The following is a 24,251-nucleotide window of genomic DNA, read 5'->3' on the forward strand; positions in this document are numbered from 1 at the left end:
GCTGTGTTCCGCTTGGATCGAGCTCCAGCTCTTGCTGCGAGCTAAGGGAGAGCTTGGAAACAGGCTCAGAATATGGCGGCTCACAAGCTGCAACCATGTTGTAACGCAAAGGCTCCAAGGCCACTTAATAGCAGGGATGCTTGGGTAGGTTCTTCCCCTCAGAAAGGGAAACAGGATGAAGGAAAACTGGATCTTAAACTTTCTTGTCATCACCTCCCCTGCTTACACAAGTGGCTTTCTCGATAAAGCAGATGTTCAATAGAGGTTTTGGGAAAGAATAAGGTAAGCTTTCTAGCTAATAACTGTACTTCACGACAAAAGTTGTAAGGATGCAGTTTACAGTATATATAAGGGAAAATAGTTGTGGCTGTAAAAAAGCATCTTAAAGGGGCGGTGGGGAAAGCCACCCACGTGGGAAAGCACAGGGCCTTGGTCAGTGCTTTGTCACCCCGGGAAGCTGAAGATTAGAGTCTAGAGAGCTACTCCACAAGCACGCAAGAGACTACTTGTAGGAATGGCTCCAGTGGAACGATGTCGCTCCCTGTGCTTGGCTGGGGTAGAGCTTCTTGAGAGAGAAATAACCCAGCCTGTTTTGTGGTGCATCTATGTGTTTTCATCTGCTGAAATTCACAGGCTACCAATAAGGTGAGCCAGACTGGTGCCAGTATCTGCTTTAAGTTCTCCTTTCTCCTTACTTGCAAGGCCTGGATTTGACGGGCTGACAGAGCAGCCTGTGCAGCTGTCCTGAACCAACAGCAGCTGGATCAACATATGGAACTAGCAGAGTACTAATCCCTGGAGACTTTAACTGGCTTTTCTGTGATCAGGAAAAGAGGGACAGCAGCACTAGTAATGGTGTGGATTCCCTCTGCAGCAGAAGTTCTCGACCCCTAAAAATGAAATTAATTTGTCAGTAATTATATCGTAACCCTCTTGTTCCTGACCTCTTCTACCAACATGCAGGGACAGCTGAGCTAGTGCTACACACAGCTCTCAATTTAGACTTGGATGGAGCCTGTTTGGGACTTAATGGAACATCAGAAAACACAGCCTAAGCATTAGAGAAGACTTGACTTTCAGTAGGGTTTATTCTACAAATCTTAGATCAATGCCAATGATACAAGTTTTATGAATTGTCATTAAAAATACAAGTCAGTATAAAGATTCCAATAGTAATATAATGCATGATTCAGCTTCAAAACTTAAGGAATGAATCTGGGTTTTGGACCATGCTACAGAAAAGGGGAACACAATGTAGAAGAAAGAATATTTAGTTTACCTCCCTTGTTTTAGGAGGGGCCTGTGCCTTATTGCCACAATACCTGAAAAAGCAGTATGAAGTGCATAGCAGCCTTGCCTGTACAGTCTCTAGGCAAAACTATTGAATTTAGTATTGTAGTCGTCTTCCCCTCTCCCCCAGTTCTGTTAATTAAGGTACATTTTGACAGTCTGATATCGCTGTAATAACTTAAAGCTATTGCAACACCATCCCACTAAGGATTATAAACAGTCCTTTGACCTGTAAAATGCTTGTGATGTACTGGAACTTTTCCACCATGCTAACCATTTTGCCCAGTCTTTCCAGGAACACTAAACACTGATTCAAATCGAAGGGGAATTAATTTCATCTTCAAAGCTCCCTTGTTCATGATTTTTTTAAAATGAAGTCTCAGTGCAGTCTAATACTCAAATGTGTTGTTCATAGCTTCAGGCCCAGTTAGAATATAAATCAGACATATTTTCTTGAACCTACCTTCTGATGAAAGGTGTTACAGCTTTCACTAAACCATTGACATTTGGCCGCAGAGATGCTAGACCAAATGCTTTGGCATGGGGGAGAATAAAACTACCCTTTCTTTCTGGGAGCTGCCTCCACTTACAAGAGGATTAGGCTTAATAAAGCCATACCCTAAGCCTAAATTTTAGAGAAATGGTTTATTTATTGCAAGAGGTAACTCTTGACAAGACGTGCACCTCATCCCCCAAATGCTGTACATACATCTGTTTATTCCTAGTGACATTTTCACCCTGTCAAAAGTAATGAGCGTCTCTCTTATTGAGCCCAGTCACTTCTTGTAGCAGAACCACATCAACACCACAGAGCAGGTATCATGCATCTATCTGCAAAAGCAGACAGGGAAACTAGGCTTGACAATACAGATACATTTCCAAACAGAATTTTGGTCAGACAGTCACATTTAACTGAACCTCAGCTTTTACCAAGTATTAGCATAATACAAAAATCCAAAAACACTGGGTAAAAAGAAGCTGCTGATTTCCACGCATCAGTTAAAGTAAAAACCCTTCTTGCATAAATGGAGCAGCAGCACAGAACAGACTTGGCTATACAAATACATCTTTCCTTCTGCAGGAATTTGCAAGAATTCTCCACCCAACATCCCACTAGCATGTTTCAGTATCACACCAATGGTGGCAAAATCTGGTATTAAGCCATCGTGCAGGCTAACGGGAATTTCTTCTGCCATACTGAACACTGCTGTGCTTGCTTTGAATACATATTGTCACTGATTTGTCTTTGTAGTAAATGCATCTTATGCTCTAACAGTCACATTTAGTCAGAAGTAAAAAAGTTCAGTAGCCCACACTGGGCTTTAGTACAGTCAAGGTGACAACAGAATACAAGGATGTCATTAAACTGCATATATTATAGAAAACAGGTTTACTTTGCATTTAAGTCACATTTAATACACAACAAGTTGGTCTGAAACTGTGAACTGATTCTGTTTGGAACAAAGTATGGCACAGATTCCAAATATCTATGGACATTGTGTAAATAACATTTTTCTCTTTGCAATGATTATCAATTCGCCAAAAATAGTGTAACAGTCAAAAGGGCAGAGTGAAGGAAAACAGATTTGGGAGAAGAAATAAAAAATGTCTAAGAATTGAAAATAAAGGACTTCTTTTGTAAGAAACTTTATTTAACTTCATTTTTAAAAATGCACTCTCTCCTCAGAACAAATGCCACTGTAAAAAAAAAAAAATTGCAGTAGCACACATTTGCACTCGGAAAACATGCAAAACTGATGGCTGAAAAAATCTGCATAAAAATCCAAGACTTCTGGCAAAAGTTTGCCCCCATGTGCCTTTAGGGACCCCAGACCACAAACAGCTTCCAGTGCAATGTCTCTTGCTTCCAATTGGTGGGGAAACATATGGCAGGAGCTTGTCTTCCAACAGCTACGCTCTCCCAGATGTCTGAAGCAAAAACCGTCTCGGCTGTATTTTAAAATATCATTGTTAAACTGTTGCAAAAAGTACAAACAGAATTCAATAAGATGTCAGAATCCAGTGAAGAAAAACTTTTTGAGTTCTACCCTGTGCCATACACTTCTTAAAAAAAATTAGACAGAAAAACAGATTTTTATTAATACACCCTCTTTATATTTTTTTATTTCTGAAAGCAGCTCTTTATGCAAATCAAAAGCAGTTCCTGAGTAACTGCAGTAAACAGTGTCTTTTAAATATTTTTGCACCTCAGCTCTTCTGTTTTGGTTCTTCCTTGTTTTTCTCCCTAGTTTTCAAGTTTAACCTCAGTTCTTTTTCAAAAATGTGCAAGTTGAGTTAGCATCATTTCCAGAAGTCCACAGCTTGCAGGTCTTCCTGCAACAACTATAAGATCTGCACATATGCTAGGTTGTACTCCTATACCTATTGCAGATTTTGCTCTCAAACCTGTACAGCATGCATTTTCACGTCTTCTTCAGCATACGCCGGGACTGCCAGGTATGGAACTTATTGTAGGCCGTCTGCAGCATCTCTTCTATATGACTTATCAACTGAAAGATTAAGAGGGGAAAAAAAAAATGTCCCAGCTACTGGAAAACAGATCCCCTCCCCTCCCTTTGAGATACTCGGTTGGATTCTTCCTCTTATTCACTCAGAGTAATCTCACTAAACTCAAAGAGGTATGCCAGATAAAGAGAGGACCTCAAAGCTCTATTGCAAAGTATCCGTAGGGGGAGCAGCTCAGAGTTACTACGCTGAGTAGGTCCCAGGGAAGTGACACTTGACCGTGCTGTCTGTTCCAGTATTTAGTCTGTGGCCGCTTCCAGTCTGACATGGTGGGAGACAAATTTTGGAGTTGCTAAAGTTCTACTTCATGGTGGAAGTGAAAAATGAAACATGACTTCCCCTTTTTGTTGCCTGGATGATTTCAAATGACAGTTCTTGACAGTTTGTGGTATTACTCAGCAAGTTATACAGGGAGAGATGGGGAGAGGAGACATGCTTAACTATGCACCCAACTTCCCTCTGCCCATTTCCTAGTTAACAAAAAACTTAAAAAGCCCGAGGATAAGATATAACAAAGCTACCATCCTCTGGTAATTAAGATTCCACTTATTAATATGCACCCACATAATTAAAGTTAAAGAGTATTTTTCCCTTACATTTGTGCTTAAATACTGTCTCCGAATCTTTTCTTGGAATGGGCAGAGCTTTGTAACCTGAAATCTTTCCAAGTTGCTCCTCATCTTCATGACCTGAGAGACAGAAACCAGTATTATATCACTTGCACGGAAGTTTAATTTCCTTTAATAAATTGTTCTCCAACAAAACACCTTTTGCAGCAGAAAACCTAACATTATCTGAATGCAAATTTTAATCTTTGCGATCTATGTGAGGGCAGAAGAAAGAATAGCAACAGAAAAAGTTACAATCATGTACCTGCTTATAGACAAACATCTCTTCTTGAGGGCAACTTTGTTCTAAAAAGCAGCGTATGATTTGAAGTTAGGACTGAGTGATTTTTGCAATGGATAGAAGAGTAAGCAAAACTTTCTTGTAACCTTCGCTGTGGAGGTTTTATGTCAGAGTTGGGGAAGGGGGGCTTTAGTTTGTGTGTTTTGAACTGCAGCTGGAATACAGCCGACCTTTCTGTTTGAAACCAGGGTACAGCAACGGCCTCTGGAGGGGGCTAGCAGGCACACATACAGTGTCACCGACGACTGTAACCAATAGCACCAGCAGAACTGCTGAAAAAGTAACGTTTTACGCTGTTTTGTGACCTTCAGTTCTAGGGATAAGCAAGTGCTGCACTGATTTAAAGCATGTGTATTAGTTCTACACTTTAAGCTAATGACAGTCATTCTGAACAATGATCTGGCCACATCATAACCAGGGCCACACTCGGACGCTCTGCCTTACCTTTTCTTCTAGGAATGGTGTGTTAACAGGAAAGCAGGACCAGAAGTGTCGTAGCAATTCCCCTACTGCCACGTACAAGTGTTTTAGTTCAGACTGAATGTCATTTGGCACCATCTCTGCAACAGGAAAAAGATTTTGTCACATCGTTCAAAACTATTGGATGAAAAATAGAGAACGTAAGGCTAATGAAGGAGTTCAGCAATACACATTTCTACTAGAATCACAGAAAGGCTGGCTGGGAGGGACCACTGAGGTGCCTCACACCCAAAGTAGGACTATCGGCAGTATTAGATCAGGCCAGCCACTATTTATGGCTATATACTTGGAAACTTTTATAATACATAGGGAGATCTGTGCCAGGCAAAGAATGGACACCAAACTTAATCCAGGATTAGAAGCAGCATATTTGTATTGTCCTAACAGTGTGGCAGTACAGCTGCTGGGATCAGCACCTTGTTCTTTTCAGAGCACAGTGCTAAACACTGCGTGGTGCATACTGCAAGCTTTTCCCTCTCTCATGTTGGCGATGAGAATACAGTCACAGCATGTGGAAGATGAAAAATGCAGACAGGAACAAGGAACTGTATCTCAGATACTCTTAAAGAAGAAAGGGCGACAGGACTCAAGAATGGGGAGGGAATGACAATCACAAAAACCAAACACAAAAAACACAAGCAGTCACCGAGGATGACAGGAGCACAGGGAACTCAACAGTAAATAGCAAACTCTAGGATGAGGCTGTCTTTTTTTTTTTTTTTTAAAAAAAAAAAAAGTAGTGGTCTGACTCAAAGAAGTGGAGTGTAGCACCCAGTATATCAACCGGGATGGATAATAAAGCCTTACTACTGCTTGCTGACTCCTTTTATTTCAGTACCATAAAGAATTCATACTTGCTTTTTCTGCTGTCTGAACTGGTTTCTGCTACTCTTCAGATCAAGTAACAAGTTAAACTGGAAAACTGTTATAAACCCTGCCTTGTGAGAATAGGGATTCATCTGCTGTGAGACTAAAGAGAAAGGAACTTGAACTGGCAGGAATGTGACAACAGGGAAAGGGGTAGTAGAACAGAAATGCGAGACAGGGGTTGTCTGTTCTACCCCCGCAGTCTACAAGAAAGTTGTCCTCCTTCACAGCAAGCTGTGGATCTTAAATGCAGGCTGCAAAAAACATAGTTCCAGACAATTACCTAGACCTCACCTCCTTAGAGCTTTCCTAGAGTATGCCTTTATTTTCTAAAATCCGCTCCCCCCCCCCCCCCCCCCCAAAAAAAAAATCATAAAGGACAAATCCTGAACAAACAAAACCCATGATCTGTAAGGGGACTTAGTATCAAGTGCATCCTTCATCACTTGCTCTGTAAAATTCTCCCTCTTTCACTTGCCTCAGCACTGGTGTAGCCAGTACCACCCTCATGGTGTGGCTGGGTTGTTGCTTTGCTTTTGGTGCTGTAACCCAGTATTACTCCAGCAACATGTTTCCGTAATTTCCTTTATCACTGAAACATATTCTAAGAGGGAGATGAAACAGCAAGCCAGGTACTACTGTATAATGCACCAAGATATGATAAAAGTATTATACATCCTAAATCCTTACGGTTTATGGCTTGCTGTGTTCCACCCTGCATAAGTGCTCCTCCAGGTGACAGGACTGCAATAGTGCTAGCAGCATCACCACTTGAAAGAACCTGAAGTGAGAGGGAACAAATATTTCAGATCACTTTTTCTAACAAAAAAAGTAAGTTGTATTTCAACTCCAATGGCAAAGACACAGTTGAGCAGATACAATGGAAGTTCTAACGAAGAGTCTGCTCTTCTCCAGAATTAGACACAGTGCCTTTAAGTGCTACAGCTCATGTTTTCAGTGAAAGCTCTCCAATTAATTATGGACAAACAAACCTCTTCTTTACCTAGCACCTGAATTTGCTGTGCAGCTACTTTGAAATGAGACACAGAATTACTATACAGAAATATGACACATTCACTGTTGCATCTGCTTCACTTAGGGCCAAATCTAGGTTTACTAACGGAGGAAGTTCAGATACTGGCTGGGGATATTGGCTACACGGCTGTGCTGTCCTCCAGTTCCCCGGACAGAGCTTCTGTGCAGCCCACAGTGAGATCTATGTCCTACCTAAGTGCATTTAGGAGCAAAAGACCCTTTCAGTTACAAACCTGCTTACTATGACCTCCCAAGACCATCACATGCTAAATTTCAGTGGGTGGGATCAATAATATTGGCCTGTGCTTCATGTTGCATGACTATCCTGCTTCACTGCTTTATACCTTTACCATTTCCTCAAAAGAGCATGGTAACAGTAGAATGTAACTCTAAGTATCAGCAATGATGCCACTTCCTTTGCTGAGATTTTAAATACAACAGCTCTAAAGGTTATCGCCTAAAGTTGTAAAATAAATTGAGTAACATAAAACAATTGGAGATAATTGTTTACCCTGGAAAATTAAAATTCCAGTAGACATGAGACACAAAATTATAAAGAAAGCAAGATGCTAATATCAGAAGGGAGTATTTTTGAGTATTCTTCCATACCTGAGTTAGTTTGGGTACATATGCTTCCATTTCTTGCCTAATACTATGAAAAGAATTAATTATATCCTGACTGGTTGCATATTGCTGTGATTGAATTGGAGTTGGACCATGATAATACCTGTGAGGTGAGAAAAGGATATTAATAGGAGTGTTGGTAAAACAGAGGCCAAACTCAGGGGAGGACAATTCCTCAAATGTTTCCAATTTTAGATGCTTTGCAACTGTTGATGGTACTATCTAAATCATATTTATTGACAAAGTAATATATATTGCCACATGGGAAGAGGCTGGGTTAGGGATGGTATCGCAGCAAAATAAAAGAGCGTCTACTGTTGAATCTGTGAGCATCATTTTGCTAATGAAAGGCTACCTGTGCCACCTAGTCCTGGGAATACCATTAGAATGGAGGAATTCACACCACTGTTGATTGAAACTAAGCTAAATGAAGTTAGGTGCACATTTGGAACTGTTCTCTTTACTGTGGTATCATTCCTCTTCTGAGGTTCTCAAACTCAAAAGTCTAGAAAACAAGAGGACTATTACTAGAAAAATACTAGACCAGTGAGCAGTCCAAAGTATCCCGACTGCACTTTTTTGCCTGGGAGTGGATTTTCCTTGGAATCATATATATTTTCACATGTAACACACACACTTTTCCACTGCAAGCTGCAACAAAGTGCTGAACTGTGAATACGGGTCTGTTCGACTTTCACAGAAATTACATGTCAAAGCCCTTCAAATAGGCTTACAGAGACTTAGCTAGCTGAAAAGCAAGATGAAATCAAAATACAAATTTAAATGGCAATTACTTGGAAGCTGCTTTATGCAGGAGTTCATAAACCTAGCCTAAACACACTTGAGCATAGCACAGCAGAGACTAAATCAGCTGCTTCTCTGCAGGCTGTGATGAGAAACCTGCTAGACTGAATATGCTGAAATAGCCATGTGTATTTTGTTAACTTACCTATCGGACTTCTTTAAATTTAGTGCAATAGTTTTAATGCTATTATTCTTTGCTAAATCTTCATATTCAATGGACTCCTGCAGTTTCACCTAAAAAATAATTATACACATTACTAATGAGGACACAATTTCATGCATGTAGTGCTTTTTTCCAGTTCACTGAGTTTGAGCGGAAAGGTCACTGAAACCTTAAAGAAAATGAAAGTGTGGAATGGTTTGTGTCTACCCTCCAGAGGGAGCAGCGCCTAATATTGTTTGTGCAGTTTGGAAATCTTGGCACTAATGCTTTTTCTGTAGATTCTGGCCAAAACTGGCAGTCCCTGCCACTTCCAAGAAGTGTTCTGCTATACGTACACTGTTCTTTGTGCTCTCTACTTATGTTCACCTATCTCCAGATTTGCAGAAATAGTAATGATTTAATGGCTGTCATACACGAGTGCAAGACTAAAACTACAGTAATTACCCACGCTATCTGGTGACAGTAGAGCTAGAGCACTGGTGGTGAAAGATAACATCAGACTTTGTGCAATGAGAAAACTACTTTTGAAGTCTCTACTCTCATGCTACTCTCTCACTCTTCATTGCATTTATTCTAGTTCTGGTGAATCATTTTCTCCCAGTAAAAACTGCAGCTTTCAGGGAAGTCAAAGCTGTTGACTACTTCAATGTTTAACACCACATATATTCCACAACCTTTTCGCACAATATAAACAGGTTTTGAGTCCCCTTGGCATTTTCTATTTAGGCTGTCAACTCTAGCAAGAGTATTCAATTCAGTTTTGTAGCAATTACAGTGCTCTTCCCCATGCTGAGCTGCTATGGTTAAACCAGGCTGCTGCCCTGTATATCAGTGCACCAGGCGCCACTGCACTTTCAGTTCAACCTCACTTCAGCTTCTGACCTTAAGATGAAGGCTGCCATGTGCCAATTTAATCATCCCCTCTACAAACAATACACTTGATAGGTTTAATATTGGTGCTTGAACACCAACAGCCCTTTCAGATGGATGTTCTCTAGAAGTTTTCAGGCATCTGGGAAAAAAAAAAAAAGGGGAGTGGGGGAGCGCAGGCAAAAATAGAACTGCAATGAATGGAAAGAACCAGATTTCTGGGTCCAACCAGAAATATGTTGGAAATTTCTGACTTTCTTTGGGCACTACTGAGGGGATAAACAAAGCAATACTTCAAGGTGTAATTTATTTGTGTTTGCTAACAGAGGTACAAAGCTTCTTACAGGCCCTCGGGTTCTTTTCTATATACTTCTAAGCAAAGCGAAGTAAGTATCACTTTAGATGCATCATAAAAGAAGTAAGGAACCTTCAGCAATCTTTTGAGAGACAGAGCTTCCAGTTCCATTCAATTAGAATTGCATCAGCTAACTTTATACCTTTTTCATTGGTGGCTGAAAGAAATCTGAATCCCTGGAGTTTCCATCCGTACTGCTGGTCTCACTGTAATGGTCATTTTGTGCTTCTCTTAAAATAGAGAAACGGCATTAAGAAGAATTCACCTCACAGGAAACTTAAGATACAAGCTAGAGACAAAGTAAATACATCTCTCCCAAAAATCTTCTATGCATGTTCACATACTGCATGTCAACCTCTTCCCCCTTACGGCTTAATTTCTAGTGGCTGATCTAGATAGCAGGAACCAACTCCTCAAATAACCCTGTTTGTCAAGGGGGAAATTCAACAGCAGGGGAGGGTGCTTCTCCCTCTCTTCAGAAATAGTAGCATGCCCACAATGCAAGTGGGACACAGCAAAATCATGACCAACTTAGAAACATTTTGCACACACACTTAAGCCAAGCAGGTATTAACAGAGCTATGGGAGCTGTGAGATACTACTGTTTCAGAATGAGAGCTATTGTTTTGTCTCTTTCTGAACTGAGAACGAGAAACACACGTTACCAGCAGAGATTGTTTAAGGTCCAGTGCTCAATTTGTGCAAGACAGAACAACATGAGGGAGCTTCGCAGAAGAAAGTACTTAGTTAAGATCTCTCACAGGTATGGTCTGTAGGATTTGGTAAGAGTAGTAATTCTTTGGTGGTTGTCTATAAACTAGTTGTAAAGCAGACTTCATGTCAAACCCATTTTATACCTCTCTTAAGAAGTTCCATTTGTGAAGTTCACTGTAAATATACCTAACCACCTGACACTTTTTTTTTTTCTCCAGTCAGGGGCAGGGTACAGCACTGGAGGAATCTTTCATCTGATCCACCCATGTCACACTGTTCTTTTGCTTCCTCATTTACTTATGTCCATGCACCCCACTACAGGCAGCCCCGGCAGAGCTGCTCCTGGAAGGCAGGCAATAAGAACTTGTGCACCAGACCTCACCTCCACACAGCAAACAGAACACTACTTCTGCAGCCTCCACCAGGGCCAGAGAACTAAGGCAGAAACATCCTTTCCTTTTTTAATCTGCTCTGTATGATAACTCGGCTAAAAATAGCATTTGTTATCTCAGACAGATCTGAAGAACTTTCATAAAGTAAAATGGAATCTAAAGGCATTTTAATTTCTAGAGAAAAGTACTTAATTCATAAAAATCAAAAGATTGCATGAGTAATCAAAGACGTATTTTAATTTTGGAAATTCCTTAAAATTGGTACAAAAAAGCTTTTACACAACATTGAAACTTACTGTTTCCTGAGGCCAGCTGCAAGGACCATGGCACTATGATGATTAAAGCGTTTTATAATGGCAGCGTTGCTACTTTCTCTAGCGGATTTTGAGGCATTTGATGTAGAGGCCACAGAAGCAACACCATAGCCCTGCAAAGAAAACAACATTAGCTACCTCCTGTCCCAAACCCAAAGGGACGATACTCTGTTTTCCATTGAGTCAGGAAGCCTGCAAGCCACCTCCTCTGAACTCTACTGTGTGATACTGCATCATTATCTGAAGCAGTATTTTCCTACCTTGCCCCACCATCACCTTATGTACTCCAAAAAAATCTCCACAGAATATTTTATTCTGCTAACACTTGGAAGTTTAGAGGCATCTAAGAGAAGAAAAAAAAATCTTAGATAGTTTTGCAAGACCGTGATCTAAGTAAAACCAGAACTAGCTTAAAAAGTTTAAGGATCACCTGTATGAAAGAGACAGGCACTGATGGCAACTAAGAGCTAGCAATTGTTTTACTGACCTCTTTTTAACATCTTGTGGGACACCAGCAGCCCTCGTGCTAAATGACACCTGTCAGGAGCATGTGATACCGCTAGGAATTCAAAAAACCTCAAGCCTTAATGTTGGCAGTGTTCCCCAGTTACCAGGTGGCTGAAGGCAACTCGCTTTACGCCATGCGCACTTTCATGCTTGCAGTTAACCAGCCTCACGCGCAAACTAGGGCAGTTTGCACAGCGCTTTGAACACACCTATCCTAAACTCCGTGTTGTCTTTCAGGCTGTTAGCTTTGTAGAACTCTGACCAAAAAACCCAAACAACATAGAAATGCAGCATCAGTATCAATTACAACTCAAAAGTTTAAGTTAAATCAACTGCAGAAAAGTGCACCTTTAAGTTATTTCACATTATGGTACACCATTTATAACAATTGTTTTACTTTGTACTTGGAGGCAGGTAATAGCTCAAGTTAGTCATGTTTTTAACAAAACATGGTATTTAAAGCTAAACAATTAAAACTGTATAAAGTGTCCTTAAAATTAAGCTGAATCAAACCAATAGCAATGTTCAAAGTGAGACCAAATGCAAAGACCTTTTTGCTGTTTTGTACTACTCTTCTGTACGTTGCCAAAGCTTCTAAAATGTATGAAGAAACCAGACAGTCTACTTCCGACAAAAAAGCCATCCAAGTGAAATAATTCTTTAAAAAAGAGAAGTCCTGTTTTAATACCCAGCATGCTAAGGCAGACATCTGAGGCATATGGGTCCACGGGCGCAGTCTCCGTTTCTTTACACGCATGCAACTGTGTAAAAGTTGACTACCCAACCACTGCAGCAGCCTAGTAAGCGATGTGTTTTAGAATTAGCATCTGTACTTATTTTAACAGGAGAAGGACCCACTTTCTCCTTAAATGAAACTAAGTGGGGGGGGGGGGGGGGGGGGGGGGGGTGTTGAGGCTGTTTTCTTGTCAACTACTCACTTCATCTAATGTTTTATCTTCCAAAGCTGTTAAATCTATCAGGGGGTTTTTCACTCCTTGAGACACCATTGTTTTTAACCCTGTATGAAACAAAGAAAAAAAAATGAAAACCTGTATCTAAGCAAACAGAAATAATTGTGGGATTATTAGATTATATTTAACCTTTCAAATGGATAAGATAAAGGTTCTGCAGATGTCCAAATATCACTGTGACTAAAACTTTCAACCTTTTTCAAAGTTCCATTTAAAATAAGCAATAAACTTGAAAAGTTATTGTAAAAGATCATCCTACTAATTAGCGCAGTTTTCATCAACCTCTACACATAACTGAATACTGTTTGGTAGGAAAAAAAAAAAGGAAGATGAACTTATATTAGTGGTATTAGTGGGAATCGGGAAGCCTTAATTGGGTGTTTCTTCTAATTTCGGCACTGTTTTGCTATCCTGTCTTGGGTAGAATGGTAATGTATATCTGGTGATAGCTTTTACTTGTGAAGGGTTGTGGATTCCTAATAGAATGCTTTCATTAGCCAGAATAGCATTAAGGAATGGTGTTAAGTGATCTCAACTCTTCACATTTCCGTATCATCACAAATTTACCTCAAAAGTTCAATAAAAACTTAAGAGTCGGACAATATTTTAAGATTTCACATTAGAAAGGCTCACAGAGAACAGGGATGGCAACTCTTCTGGAAAATCTTAAAGATGATGCATATTTGTCTACTACTAAAAACTGATCTATAACATAAGCTATACCTGTTGCAAATTGTGCACATACCACAAAACAAAGCCTGATGTAAACAACATTATTCTATAGTAACTGATGGCACAGCATGATCAATCTGGCACGATAGCATATTACAGAATTTATCACAGATTTACTGTTGCATGAGTTGTAATAAAGCTTATTTCTAGTGCTAGTGCTTTCCAAAGGCCAATGTGTTTCAAGAAATGCACTCGCTATGAAGCACGCTAATAGCAAAACTATAGCTAACTTTCAATGACACCTGTAGTTTTTACCTTACAGTTTGTCAAACACGATGCCCAGTCAACGAACATAAGAACACTTTTGACTTCAGCTTTGTTAGGTTTACTAGATATAGCTCTTGAGTGTTGTGCTCTATGAAGTAGCAGCCTACTGTGGAACCAAAGCCAAAAAGCTTACCTTTTTCATCCAGTTTGGCACACTCCGCAAAGAGGTCTTTTGAGCCTGTATTGAGCCTGTCCCGATGGAAATAATGAGACTGAAAAAATCGTGTCCAGAATTCCCTCTCGGTCATGTTATGTGGAACGTTTTCTGCATATTTCATTTTTACTGTGAACAAAACCCACAATTATTACAAACTGTTCCACAAAGCATAAAAATCATATTAAGATAGAATTTCCTTGCTTGCTTCCTTGCTTTCTACCTAATGCTGTCTTCATTCATGCTGTTTAAATGCAAGCAAATGCAGTAGTCAAGCACAAGCAAACAGGTACTCTTTTATGCCCTGCAATGCTAGCTAATGCTTTGACAAGAAATGCACGTCAGTGGTCTGAATATACTGATTTGTATTGCACACAGCCAAGAAGCCTGATTTGCCAGAGTTCTAGCTATTGTCAGAATGGATCTAGTCGTTTTAACCTGAGGCCAAAATGAATTGGTGTCAGTGTTCAACATAGTGCAGGGGAACGATGGAAATCAGATTCTTTTCCTCCCAAAGGTGATTTCATGAAAAATAACAAGTAATGGAAATGCTGAGTAGGAGAGCCAAATATCTACTCATAATATAAAAAAAAAACCCCACAAAAAAAACACACAAGCAACAACACAACACATTAAGATGTTTTCATTTAAGGAAATCAAGTTTTCATTTCAAAAGCATGTTTTAACACATGCTTCTTCCCATCCCTCCTCAAACAAGGCAGGGAAAATCATCCAGAAGACTGAAGATACACTCCTTTGTACTTCCAGGCTCAGAGTAACATTCTAGCCTTCCCACAGTAAGATGGTAAAGAAAGAAATCTTAAATTAATGTATTTGTTATCTTAGGCACTATTCTTACCTGCAGGATATGTTCGAAATATGGATTCAATGATATCTGAAGTCAAATTGTACCTCAGACCATTGCAGCCATCTGTTTGAGGCCGTACATCAGCCTAAGAAAAAGCACACAGGGAGGAAAAACAGTTGCATCTAAATGCCTTCTGTAACTGGAGAAGGAAAAAAACCTGGCATCTTGCAATCATATTCTGTTGCAGATAAAATAATCTTCTTCCTCCAATAATCCATAGCATATTTCAGCATAAATAGGCATTTTTAGAATGAGAAATGAAAGAGCATGCATTAATTACTTTATTATACTTGCCACTTACAGGGTGATTCAACAAGTAGACTGTAAGCATCAGAAGATGAAAAGCAAAGACCACTCCATCAGTTAAAAGAAGGTATGCTTAGTTTAGTATATCCTTGTTTCAAAGTAAAAAGAGGCATATTTACTGTATAATGTTGTTCATTCAACCCTAACCATTCATTACATGTTGTTCATTCAACAATTCAGCTAGTGAATAATCAGTGATGATAATGAAGCGACAAAAAGGATTTATGGCTCTGACACCTTATTTCCTTATACACTAAAAGCATCTCATGGATGTAAAAATTGAGGGTAAACCTTAGTCAGAACTTGCAAGTTAGATCTCAGTGATCTGCCTAGGCAGCTCTGTGGAGAAAGCAAGTGCTCAGTCCAATCCTCTGTAAAGGATCACATACGCTGCCTTCTTTACTTCCTTGTCCTGTACACCTAAATTCTAGTTTTTGTACCACCTTCTTTCTAGAAAAACACTCATTCTGAGCAGAGCCAGACAGTTATTTCAACTTGAACTAGGACACACAAATATCTGGTTTTCTTCTTCACAAATGCAGGGTACGCAAACACAACGAGTTATTTCAAGAAAGCTTCACTTTTGAAGGTTTGGGTTGGTTTGGTCTTTTTATGTTAAGATGTAAGAACAACAGGAGATGGGAAGTCAGAGCAATCAAGTTCACTTGGTAACTGATTCAGGTACTTCTAGGGGAGGACAACAAGCGTTTGTACAGAAGCTAAGCCTTCAGGTATTTCTAGGAGGGAAAAACCAAGTGTTTGCAGAGCCAGCTAAGTCATAAAACAACACCCGCCTCCTCTTTCCCTCCCAAACCCCTGGTGTGTGCACGGTCATTACAAAGGTGGAAATGGGATTCCAGCTAGAGAGCCATAATCTGTATGAATTTTGTTGCAGAAGTACAAACACATCTCTGTGGGAGGAATCTGAAGATTGTACCTAGATTACTTTTAGACTGCATTGAAATTACCGAAGCATGGTTTCTACAAAGGGGTAACGCAACTGAAAGTTGGGGAAAGAGAGAGATAAAACAAGCTTTCAGATATACAGGTTGTTCTGAAAGTAGCTGAAAGCATGTACTGGCTTAAAAAAATTGGGGAAGCGATAAAACTTCTTGTGTGGAAAGTCTTTGCAGCCTCACTTCTGCATGTCAATGCTGCAACAGATACTCTTTTTAACTTACTGAGTTAATACACTGTAATCTAGCAACCGTAAATTCATCATTATTCCTGTTTTACTGAAGGCAGAGCAGCAGTATAAACAACATCTGCCTAGTGTCACTTTAAAGTTGAAACTGGGCATCTTAAATTGGCAAAATTTTGAGGTTGCATGTTTACATAAAACCTTTAGTTTTCTTTTTTCTCCTTTACCCTTACAATCGTCTCACACATGGAGAGATGTTGAGGAATCAGAAAAGAACAACATTAAAGTACAGGGGAATAAAGTACATGAGCAAAACTCTCACTTTCCCCAATCTGTTTGCTCTAAAATCCTTTAAGTTAGAGGTTCAACGTACCAGAAATGCTGCGGAGATGCCCACATCCTGCTTACTAGGTGCTGCAGAATTATCCCCTGCATTCAGGCTTAAACGGTTGGCCCAGAATTCTTCAGCACTGATTACTTGGCTTACAACAAGGTCTTTATAAAGCTGAAACAAAACAGGATCTTCTTGCAGCATTCTGGTAAAAGAATGTATTGAATAGAATTGAAACGCTGCAGAATACATCACTAGGATTTCCATAATTAACATGAGTTCACAAAAGGAACAGAAACCAACTTTTCTTTCAAAATGCTGTGCATTTCTTAACAAGATTGTGTAAACAACCAACCTTAATAGCTATATTTGTCTCAGAAGACTTCAGAAAGGACTAAAAAACATTTAAGGAATAACGTTAAATGCTAGAAAACAGCAATGCCTAGGAAAAAGTTAATGTGGGATTAACATCTTGTCCTAAAATACTCTGTGGTGCTCCTGTGTCTTTGCACATCCAGGACTGGACTCTCTTGAACTGTAAAAGCACAATGAATTTTCTTGAACTTCTGTAACAAAGGTCTTGTTGGGGGGAAGGGGATTTCGGCTCTACCCAATTCTTGTTTAAGATTTTAAAATTCAGTAGTTACAGGTCTCTATTCTAGTGCAGCAGTACAAATTACAAAATGTTTATGGGATAAGGTGTCTCAAAAGGCACGCTACCCTGAGTTGTTTGTTCGTTTATGTTTCTGTTGGTGACAGTAGATCTTCATTGCTTGACTACTGCATACAGCACAAATGCTGCAGAAACATTCAGTGTCACTACTTCTACAAGGGAATAACGTTTACAAAAGTTATCATCCAAATATCAAGGATCACCCTTACTATCTAAAATGCAAAGAATGTATGCAGCTGAAACATCAGGTAATTCATATTTAAGCAGCTTTTGACACAGCTATATATGTAATTTGAAACCCCCTAGGCTAGTTTCAGGGAAATGTGCGCGTGTGTTCACAATTGGCCAATAACCTCAACAATCTTCAGCATGTACCTCAGGGTCTTGATCATTTGCAAACAAACAAACAAAAAAAAAAGGAATGTTATGAACACATAGTAGTACATGGTCTAGAGAAGAACACGGATAAACTGCAATGTGGACTGAATGAAAGTCTGCAGCTGCTCTAAGGATGAAGTACAATGAGGTGGAAGTGAAAACTTTGTGGCAGGACATCCCTATTATGTTTTAACCACTAAAGTTTTTCCAGTTTTTCTTGTTGGTACAAATACAGATTAGTGGCAATTCTTACAAATTGGTGCAGCAGCAAGCAGCCTGTTATTGTAATTGTTTCATTAAAACTTCAGAATTTCAGTCCATACCTGACCCCCACATATCAATAAACAGAGAAAGTGCCACAGGGACCCTGGATGTAGCACCCTTCCAGAACAGGTTGAAACTTCTTTGCCTCATCTGTTGCAAATTAAGCTAATGAAGCCCCATCACTAGACTGGGACTTATAATCATCAAAGGAACAGACTATGACTATTCTTTGTGCAGAGATTCTGGCTTTTCTGTAACGAGAAAAGCTCTTAATGCCGCATGGCATAATACTGTAAAACTCCATTTAAGGATACAGAGATTCAGAGCTAAGACTGCCCACCTACTCAGTATTAATAGTCAGAAATAAGGCACGTAGCATGAAAAAACTAGTATGGTAATGGTGCCAAAGCAGTCTCCACTGCTGTAGACCCTAGTGGTCGCTGCAGTACTGGAACCAGTTAATCCTGGATCTGTCAGAGCTCCAGCACAAGGGCTCTTGCCCTTTTGCTGGGGAATCTCCTTGTCAAGATCTGATCTGCCCAATGAGGCAATGCTTCTATGTTTTGAAAAATCTAGCTTTAACTTAGTACCTAAGTTCAAAGCTAGAACAGACTTTGGAAACTGAAGCTAGCAGATACAGGATTCACAGCAGATGCCAGAATGAAGCGAAACTCATCTGGGAAGATGCAGAGAAGTGTGCTCCACAGCCACAAGGACTGGTTTAACATGAACATTTTAAAGGAATTTTTATCTTAAAAGCCCTTCTGGGAAAAGGACATAGGTCCTGAACGTCTTCTCAAAACATTTTTTAGAATAAACATCCTGTGTGCCAAATAACAAACTACTGCATCTCAAGTGAGATGCCTGAAAATACTTAGCAACTTAGTAGAGTATATAGACACTAGGAAAGAAGACTTGGAGGGGAAGGGGCTATGCAGGGGGAAAAAAAATAAATCACAAATCAAGGAAGGTGAAAACTTCTGGAAAAGAAAAAAAATCCAGAATCTTTCAAGTAGCTTTGCTAACTGATACATGTATATTTAAGAAGACTAAAGAGACAGACTGCCAGTTGGGTGCTTCATTTCACAGCCGTGGGTAAGAAAGACTGGGTGGCAGCCGGGCGGGCTGGCTGCCTTTACACCTCAAGAATGTGTCACTGAGAACGCAAGTATAGTCTCAACATGTTACAGTTATGTAAGTCTCAAGGAACTGCCTCTAAATTGAAAGCAGAGAGATTTTTACTAGGGAAACAAATGCCGTATCACTAATGATGTTGCAATAACAACAACTGCTAGCAGAAATACATTATAGTTAGGTAACAATTCAAAAAAACCATCACCCCACCCCCCAAATTAAGGCTGCTTTCCCTTTACCTGTTCTTCTCCTCAAGTTCTTTATTAGCTTTCCTTTTGAACTTGGGCAACAGCTGTTGAAGAAGATCCTTTACCGCATCTCGCTCCTTCACTGCTGTGCTTTCATTGGAGAAGTGAAAGTTGGTTGTGTCCCCTGCATGCAATACTAGCTGAAGCTGAATTTTAGCTTTACCTTCTGGACTGATTTTCTGGCCTAGATTACACAGAGAGTATTAATTAGCAACAGACAGTAAGCTTATACAAGACGCGTACAGCTTTCTTTTTATTCCTTCTTTGGCATTACAGCACATGGAAAATAAGCACTAATTGGAGCCAGAAAGGCAGCACGCTATAGGCATTTACTGTTCAGTTTTGACTTGCAAAGCGCCCTGCTGTTGCAACAGTAAATGCTTATTTGGAATGTTACCAGTTAGGCCAAACTACAGAAGCTAGCCCTCTGAAGCTATGGTCTGTTGGATGAAAATGAAAGTGAGGTTCATTTTACATGAAAACTGAAACAGCTTTAGATGCATAGTTTAACAGATGACATGCAGGTAGTTTCTGTGTTAGACCTTGAAAACCCTATACTTTTCCTTAACCCTCCTCCCACCCTTCCCTCCACAAGCATATGACATAGATTATTTCTCCGTTCAATTTATTGCAGAAGTTTATCAAAAGTTAAGAGTGAATGCAGTGTAACAAACATCAAAGCTCCAGACCCTTGCAACCTTCCTAATTTACCCACCAGTGTTTTATGGCAAGGAAGCTTTGGGTTGGATTTAAATGTTTACCGAAATACTGCCTACTGAAGCTGGAATAGGAAGAGCGTTCACTTACATTTTATGTCTGCATACATATGGCTGACTGTGAATCGGTCTTTGCCTTCAGGTGCCCATGCTATCCTTTCAGCCATAAGGTAGAGCGCCCCATCCTGCTTCTTCTGACGTACCTTCTTTACAATCAGTAACACTTCTTCAGATGACGTTGCCATTGTGGCTATAAGGAGCTATTAAAAACATACAGTTGAGCTGATTAGTATAATTCTTTTTGCTGTAACTGTTTCCACTATTCCTATCTATATCAAAGTATTACAACCTGCATTTACTTGTAAATGCCTACATCATTTTTGGAAAGTTCCAGATATACGTGCTCCCCTCTGTCAGTGCAATCAGCAAATTTGTTTAAACAAAATACTGCCAGCTACCCAAATAATTAATCTAATTATATGGCTGATAGTGCTTGTGCTCCAATAAAAGACCCGCAAATCTTACATTTAAACTGATGACCAAATTTTCCTGTTTTAATATTCATTTACTGTTTTTTCAAGTTCAGAAAAATACCGAAGCTAAGCAAGGACTTAAATCCCAAATTTCCTCTAGTATTTGGCAGCAATTCACTTCTTCAGCGTGAATGGCAGATGTCAAGTCATTTCAGCAATAGGAAGGATACAAGGTATGTGAAAAATCATGGATTTCTCCATGCCAAAGATAAGGTAGCCCAGTTACACTCCTGTTCTTTTTGTGCTGGTTTTCGCCCAAGGCTTGAACAATGTTTTGTACACTTGATTCCAGCTGGCCAGTCTCCCATCCCTCTCCCCCAAAGTCTGAGGGTCTCACGTTATACCTACTTCAACTCCACAGTAATTTTGTCACTGGTCTCGCACCAACAAGCCTTTTGATACTTGCTGCATTCCTCTCCCCAGCAGTCACTATCATTCCTCTCTACAGGTTCACCCTACAGCCTTAAATTTCTCAAGAGATTAAGGACACCACAAGTATGACTGCATTCTATTAACATACTGTCACATGCCTATCAAAAAATTACATCATGTTTATTGTAAATGTTTAGTCTGCCCAACTGCTGTATTTTCTACATCATAAACTTCACTATTGACATGTACAAGAATATTTTCAAATGCTGATATGCATGTTTTATGTGCTTTAGAACATTGGTAATATTTGCTGGGGTCTGCATCAAACTTCAAAGAGCAACCTGCACCAGCTATCGTACTACTAGTAGGTATCACAAAATGATGATTCTAAGCATTTAAATTCACATCCTTTTTTCTTCCCTTTAAATAAACAGCAGCAAGATAGGATCTTTTACTCCGACAATCCGGACAGTAGCATAGCATTCCCTTCAGCAAAAGTCTTACAAGCCCTTCTCCAAAATGAGTTAAGTAAAATACTAAACAGAAGGACTTAATTGCAAAAGGGCTCTGCACTTAAGCTTCGCTGCTCCATCATTTCAGCCATCGGAACCTTTGCCAAAGACTTCAGCGATGCCGAGCTGAACATGGGGTTTCACACCAGCACTACCGCAGCAGTCATTAGAACACGCTGTGCCACATTCAGAGCAGCCCTGCTCACGCTCCTCTCTCACAGAAAACTGCGCAGCATGATTTCAGGGCTGTTTCCTAGCATAGTCCGTTACAGTCTCCCCAGCAGCATTATTCTCTCTTGGCGCTATTAGCACTACCATTTTATGCAGAGTTTCCTGTTGCAGGTCTGTAGTCTCTCAACAGCACCTTATCCTTAGCGGAAAAAGGCAGCTGGCCACAGACTCTAATAGACCAGAAACCTCAACATATGCAAGGCTAAGGATTTTGACTTCTTTCTCCCTTTGTTACTTTACAGTCCTTTAAGGTCATTATTATCCAATGCAGTAGAGCCAAACCCACAGAATGCAAAGTAATTAAACCTGTACTGAACAGAAGGAAAAAGGAAAGCACTTCCATAGTCAGGCTCATTCTGATGCCAGCTGCTTTGCTTTTCTACCACGCTATTTCACCCACCTACAACCAGTCTTTCAACTATGGAAGAAAACGATCAGCACCTAGCAACTTCGTCTTTACAAACGCAGAGCTTCTAGCACAGTACCCTGCAGTGTGCAATCTGTGGACACATGATTATCCCACGAGTGGCTCGTTCTACCTTCTGGGAGGGTGAACACACTTGCTCACTGCTGCTCTTATTTATGACATTGCCGTGCTTCCTTTTTCATGCAGCAATTTACGGCAGCAGTAGGATGATACAACTCACAAGCACAGTAAGCATTACCCAAAATGGAGAAAACCCCGAGCTGTCTTTTGAACAGTATATCAGAAAAAATAAAAAAATACTAATAATCAGGATTTAGGAAAATTACCATCTTTCATTAATGAAAACAGGATGGCTTCTTGTTATTAAGAAGTACAGAGAAAATTCTAAAATAGGAATCTTGCCTAGCTACTAGAAAAGCACGAGGATCGTCTCCTACTGACTGCAGAGGGGAAAGCTATGTCGTCGCCAAGCACATGCAGCACACCAGTCATTTTCTTTTCTTTTTGGATGCTTAAGGCTGACCATGCAGAAGGGCAAGAGCCTTCAATGATCTATTCATGCCTGCCCAAATCTCATACCCTCTATATTTAACAACTGAAGTTTCCAGGAATTGGTGCTGCGGATGATGACACTGACACTCACAGGGGCAAGGACTGCAACATGCATACAGAGAAATGCTGTTATTTTACATCTTTAAGTGATAGTTTTAATCCGCTGCTAAAAGCAGCTGCATTAGAGCTGTTCAGCTGCAAAATTTGGAAGACAGACCTTTCTCTGGTGTAAGTGTCTTCCAGAACAGGAAGGCCAGACGCAGTTTATTTTAAATCCTCCAGCAGCAGAGCTTTTGAAGCGATGGTTAATAGCTCTGAAAAGCACTTGGACCAATCAGCAGCCCTAACCCACGGGGTATGACTTGTCACCAAGCCTGTCTCGAGGATGTTCATTTCAGCTGCAGTTCACAACTGGCAAGACCTATCAGGAAGCTTCAGCGCTGGCATAAAACAAAAGAAAAGGTGCTGTTTGCTTATCCACCTCTAACCCCTCCCCTCCTGGCTCTGCGGGAGCGAACACAGCTTCTGGAAATACCATCAAATTCCAACAGCTATCCTTCCTCTCACGCAGTGACTCTGCCTCGCCCCTTTCAGCACCATGTACCTCTCTTCTGCTGCTTACACCCCCTGCTCTGAACGCCCTCCATTACCGGCATTTCACTCCAGTCTCTTCCCACGCGGCTTCACCAAGTTCTGAGCAGAAACAAAGCAAACCTTTACACGTTTCAACATCCCCGGCGTGGTCAGGGTAGGCGCGGGCTGGAGAGCGAGCTGCGACAGACCCGATGCCGGCCTTGCTGCTAGGCTGCCGCTCAGCAGAGTGCCTGCGCTAACGGGCCGGGCCGAACAGCAGGGCCCGCGGGGCCCCGGCAGCGCGGCACCCGCGGCGCAGCACCGGCCTTGCCAGCGGGACGCACCCGGGCAGCAGGGCCGCTCATCTCGACCGCCGGCGGCGAGCCGGGTAGACCCGTGGCCCTGAGCCCTGCCCGGCTTCTGGCGGCAGCGGGCACCCCTCCGTCCGCCGCCTGCACCCGCGACCAGGCGCCGCGGTGCGGCCCGGGCCCCGCCACGCCCTCCCCAGGGGGCCCCTTCCCTCACGGCACCCCCGGCCCCGCCACGCCGCCCCCGTTCAGCGGCGCGGCGGCTGGGCGCGGGCGGGAGGTGAGGGGGGGGCAGAGCGGGAGGCCAAAGGCCGCCGGCGGGCAGGGAACCGCCGGGGCAGCGCGGCCGGGAGGCGGATGGGGTCCCCGCCGCCCCTCACGCACACGCAGAGCGCTCAGCGCCGCCTCCCCGTTCCCCGCGCCGGCGGGCTGCTTACCGTGCGGGCGGTGGCTGGGGCCTGCTCCGGGCCAGCGGGCCGTGCGTCAAGGGCCCGGGGCAGGCGCTACGGGGGTCGGGCCGCCGCCGCCGCCGCCGCCGCCGGGGCCATGGGGCGGGCAGGGGCGGGCACGTGACCGGAAAAAGCCGCGGGGCGCTGGGAGGGCGGGGGGGAGGGAAGCGGCCCGCCTCACGTGACAGGGGAACGGGCCGCCACGGCGCGTCCCCTGCGGTCACGTGGCGCGGGCCGGCTCCCCTCCCGCCCCCCTCCAAG

At 41.6% G+C, this 24,251-nt stretch overlaps 1 protein-coding gene across 4 annotated transcripts; it reads right to left on the reverse strand.

Moving 5' to 3' along the window:
* Nucleotides 1–1,079: 1,079 nt before the first annotated feature.
* GTF2H1 (general transcription factor IIH subunit 1) lies at nt 1,080–24,089 on the reverse strand. Of its 4 annotated transcripts, XM_075427195.1 has the most exons (16): nt 23,979–24,089; nt 22,878–23,353; nt 20,125–20,293; nt 19,309–19,501; nt 16,663–16,825; nt 14,834–14,927; nt 13,954–14,103; nt 12,789–12,868; nt 11,326–11,456; nt 10,066–10,153; nt 8,681–8,769; nt 7,717–7,834; nt 6,763–6,853; nt 5,170–5,285; nt 4,413–4,505; nt 1,080–3,800 (listed from the first exon to the last, which is right to left on the reverse strand). In XM_075427195.1, exons 3-16 carry the CDS (start codon nt 20,276–20,278, stop codon nt 3,714–3,716), a joined length of 1,647 nt encoding a protein of 548 aa, XP_075283310.1. In that variant the 5' UTR covers nt 20,279–20,293; nt 22,878–23,353; nt 23,979–24,089; the 3' UTR covers nt 1,080–3,713. The 4 variants fall into 4 exon arrangements, with proteins under 4 accessions (XP_075283310.1, XP_075283309.1, XP_075283308.1 ...); XM_075427194.1 differs by lacking the exon at nt 22,878–23,353; XM_075427193.1 differs by lacking the exons at nt 22,878–23,353; nt 23,979–24,089 and having other exon boundaries at nt 1,080–3,240; nt 3,697–3,800.
* Between the last annotated feature and the right edge of the window lie 162 nt (nt 24,090–24,251).

Source organism: Opisthocomus hoazin, chromosome 7 (assembly GCF_030867145.1).
Source record: "Opisthocomus hoazin isolate bOpiHoa1 chromosome 7, bOpiHoa1.hap1, whole genome shotgun sequence".
Lineage (NCBI taxonomy): Eukaryota > Metazoa > Chordata > Aves > Opisthocomiformes > Opisthocomidae > Opisthocomus > Opisthocomus hoazin.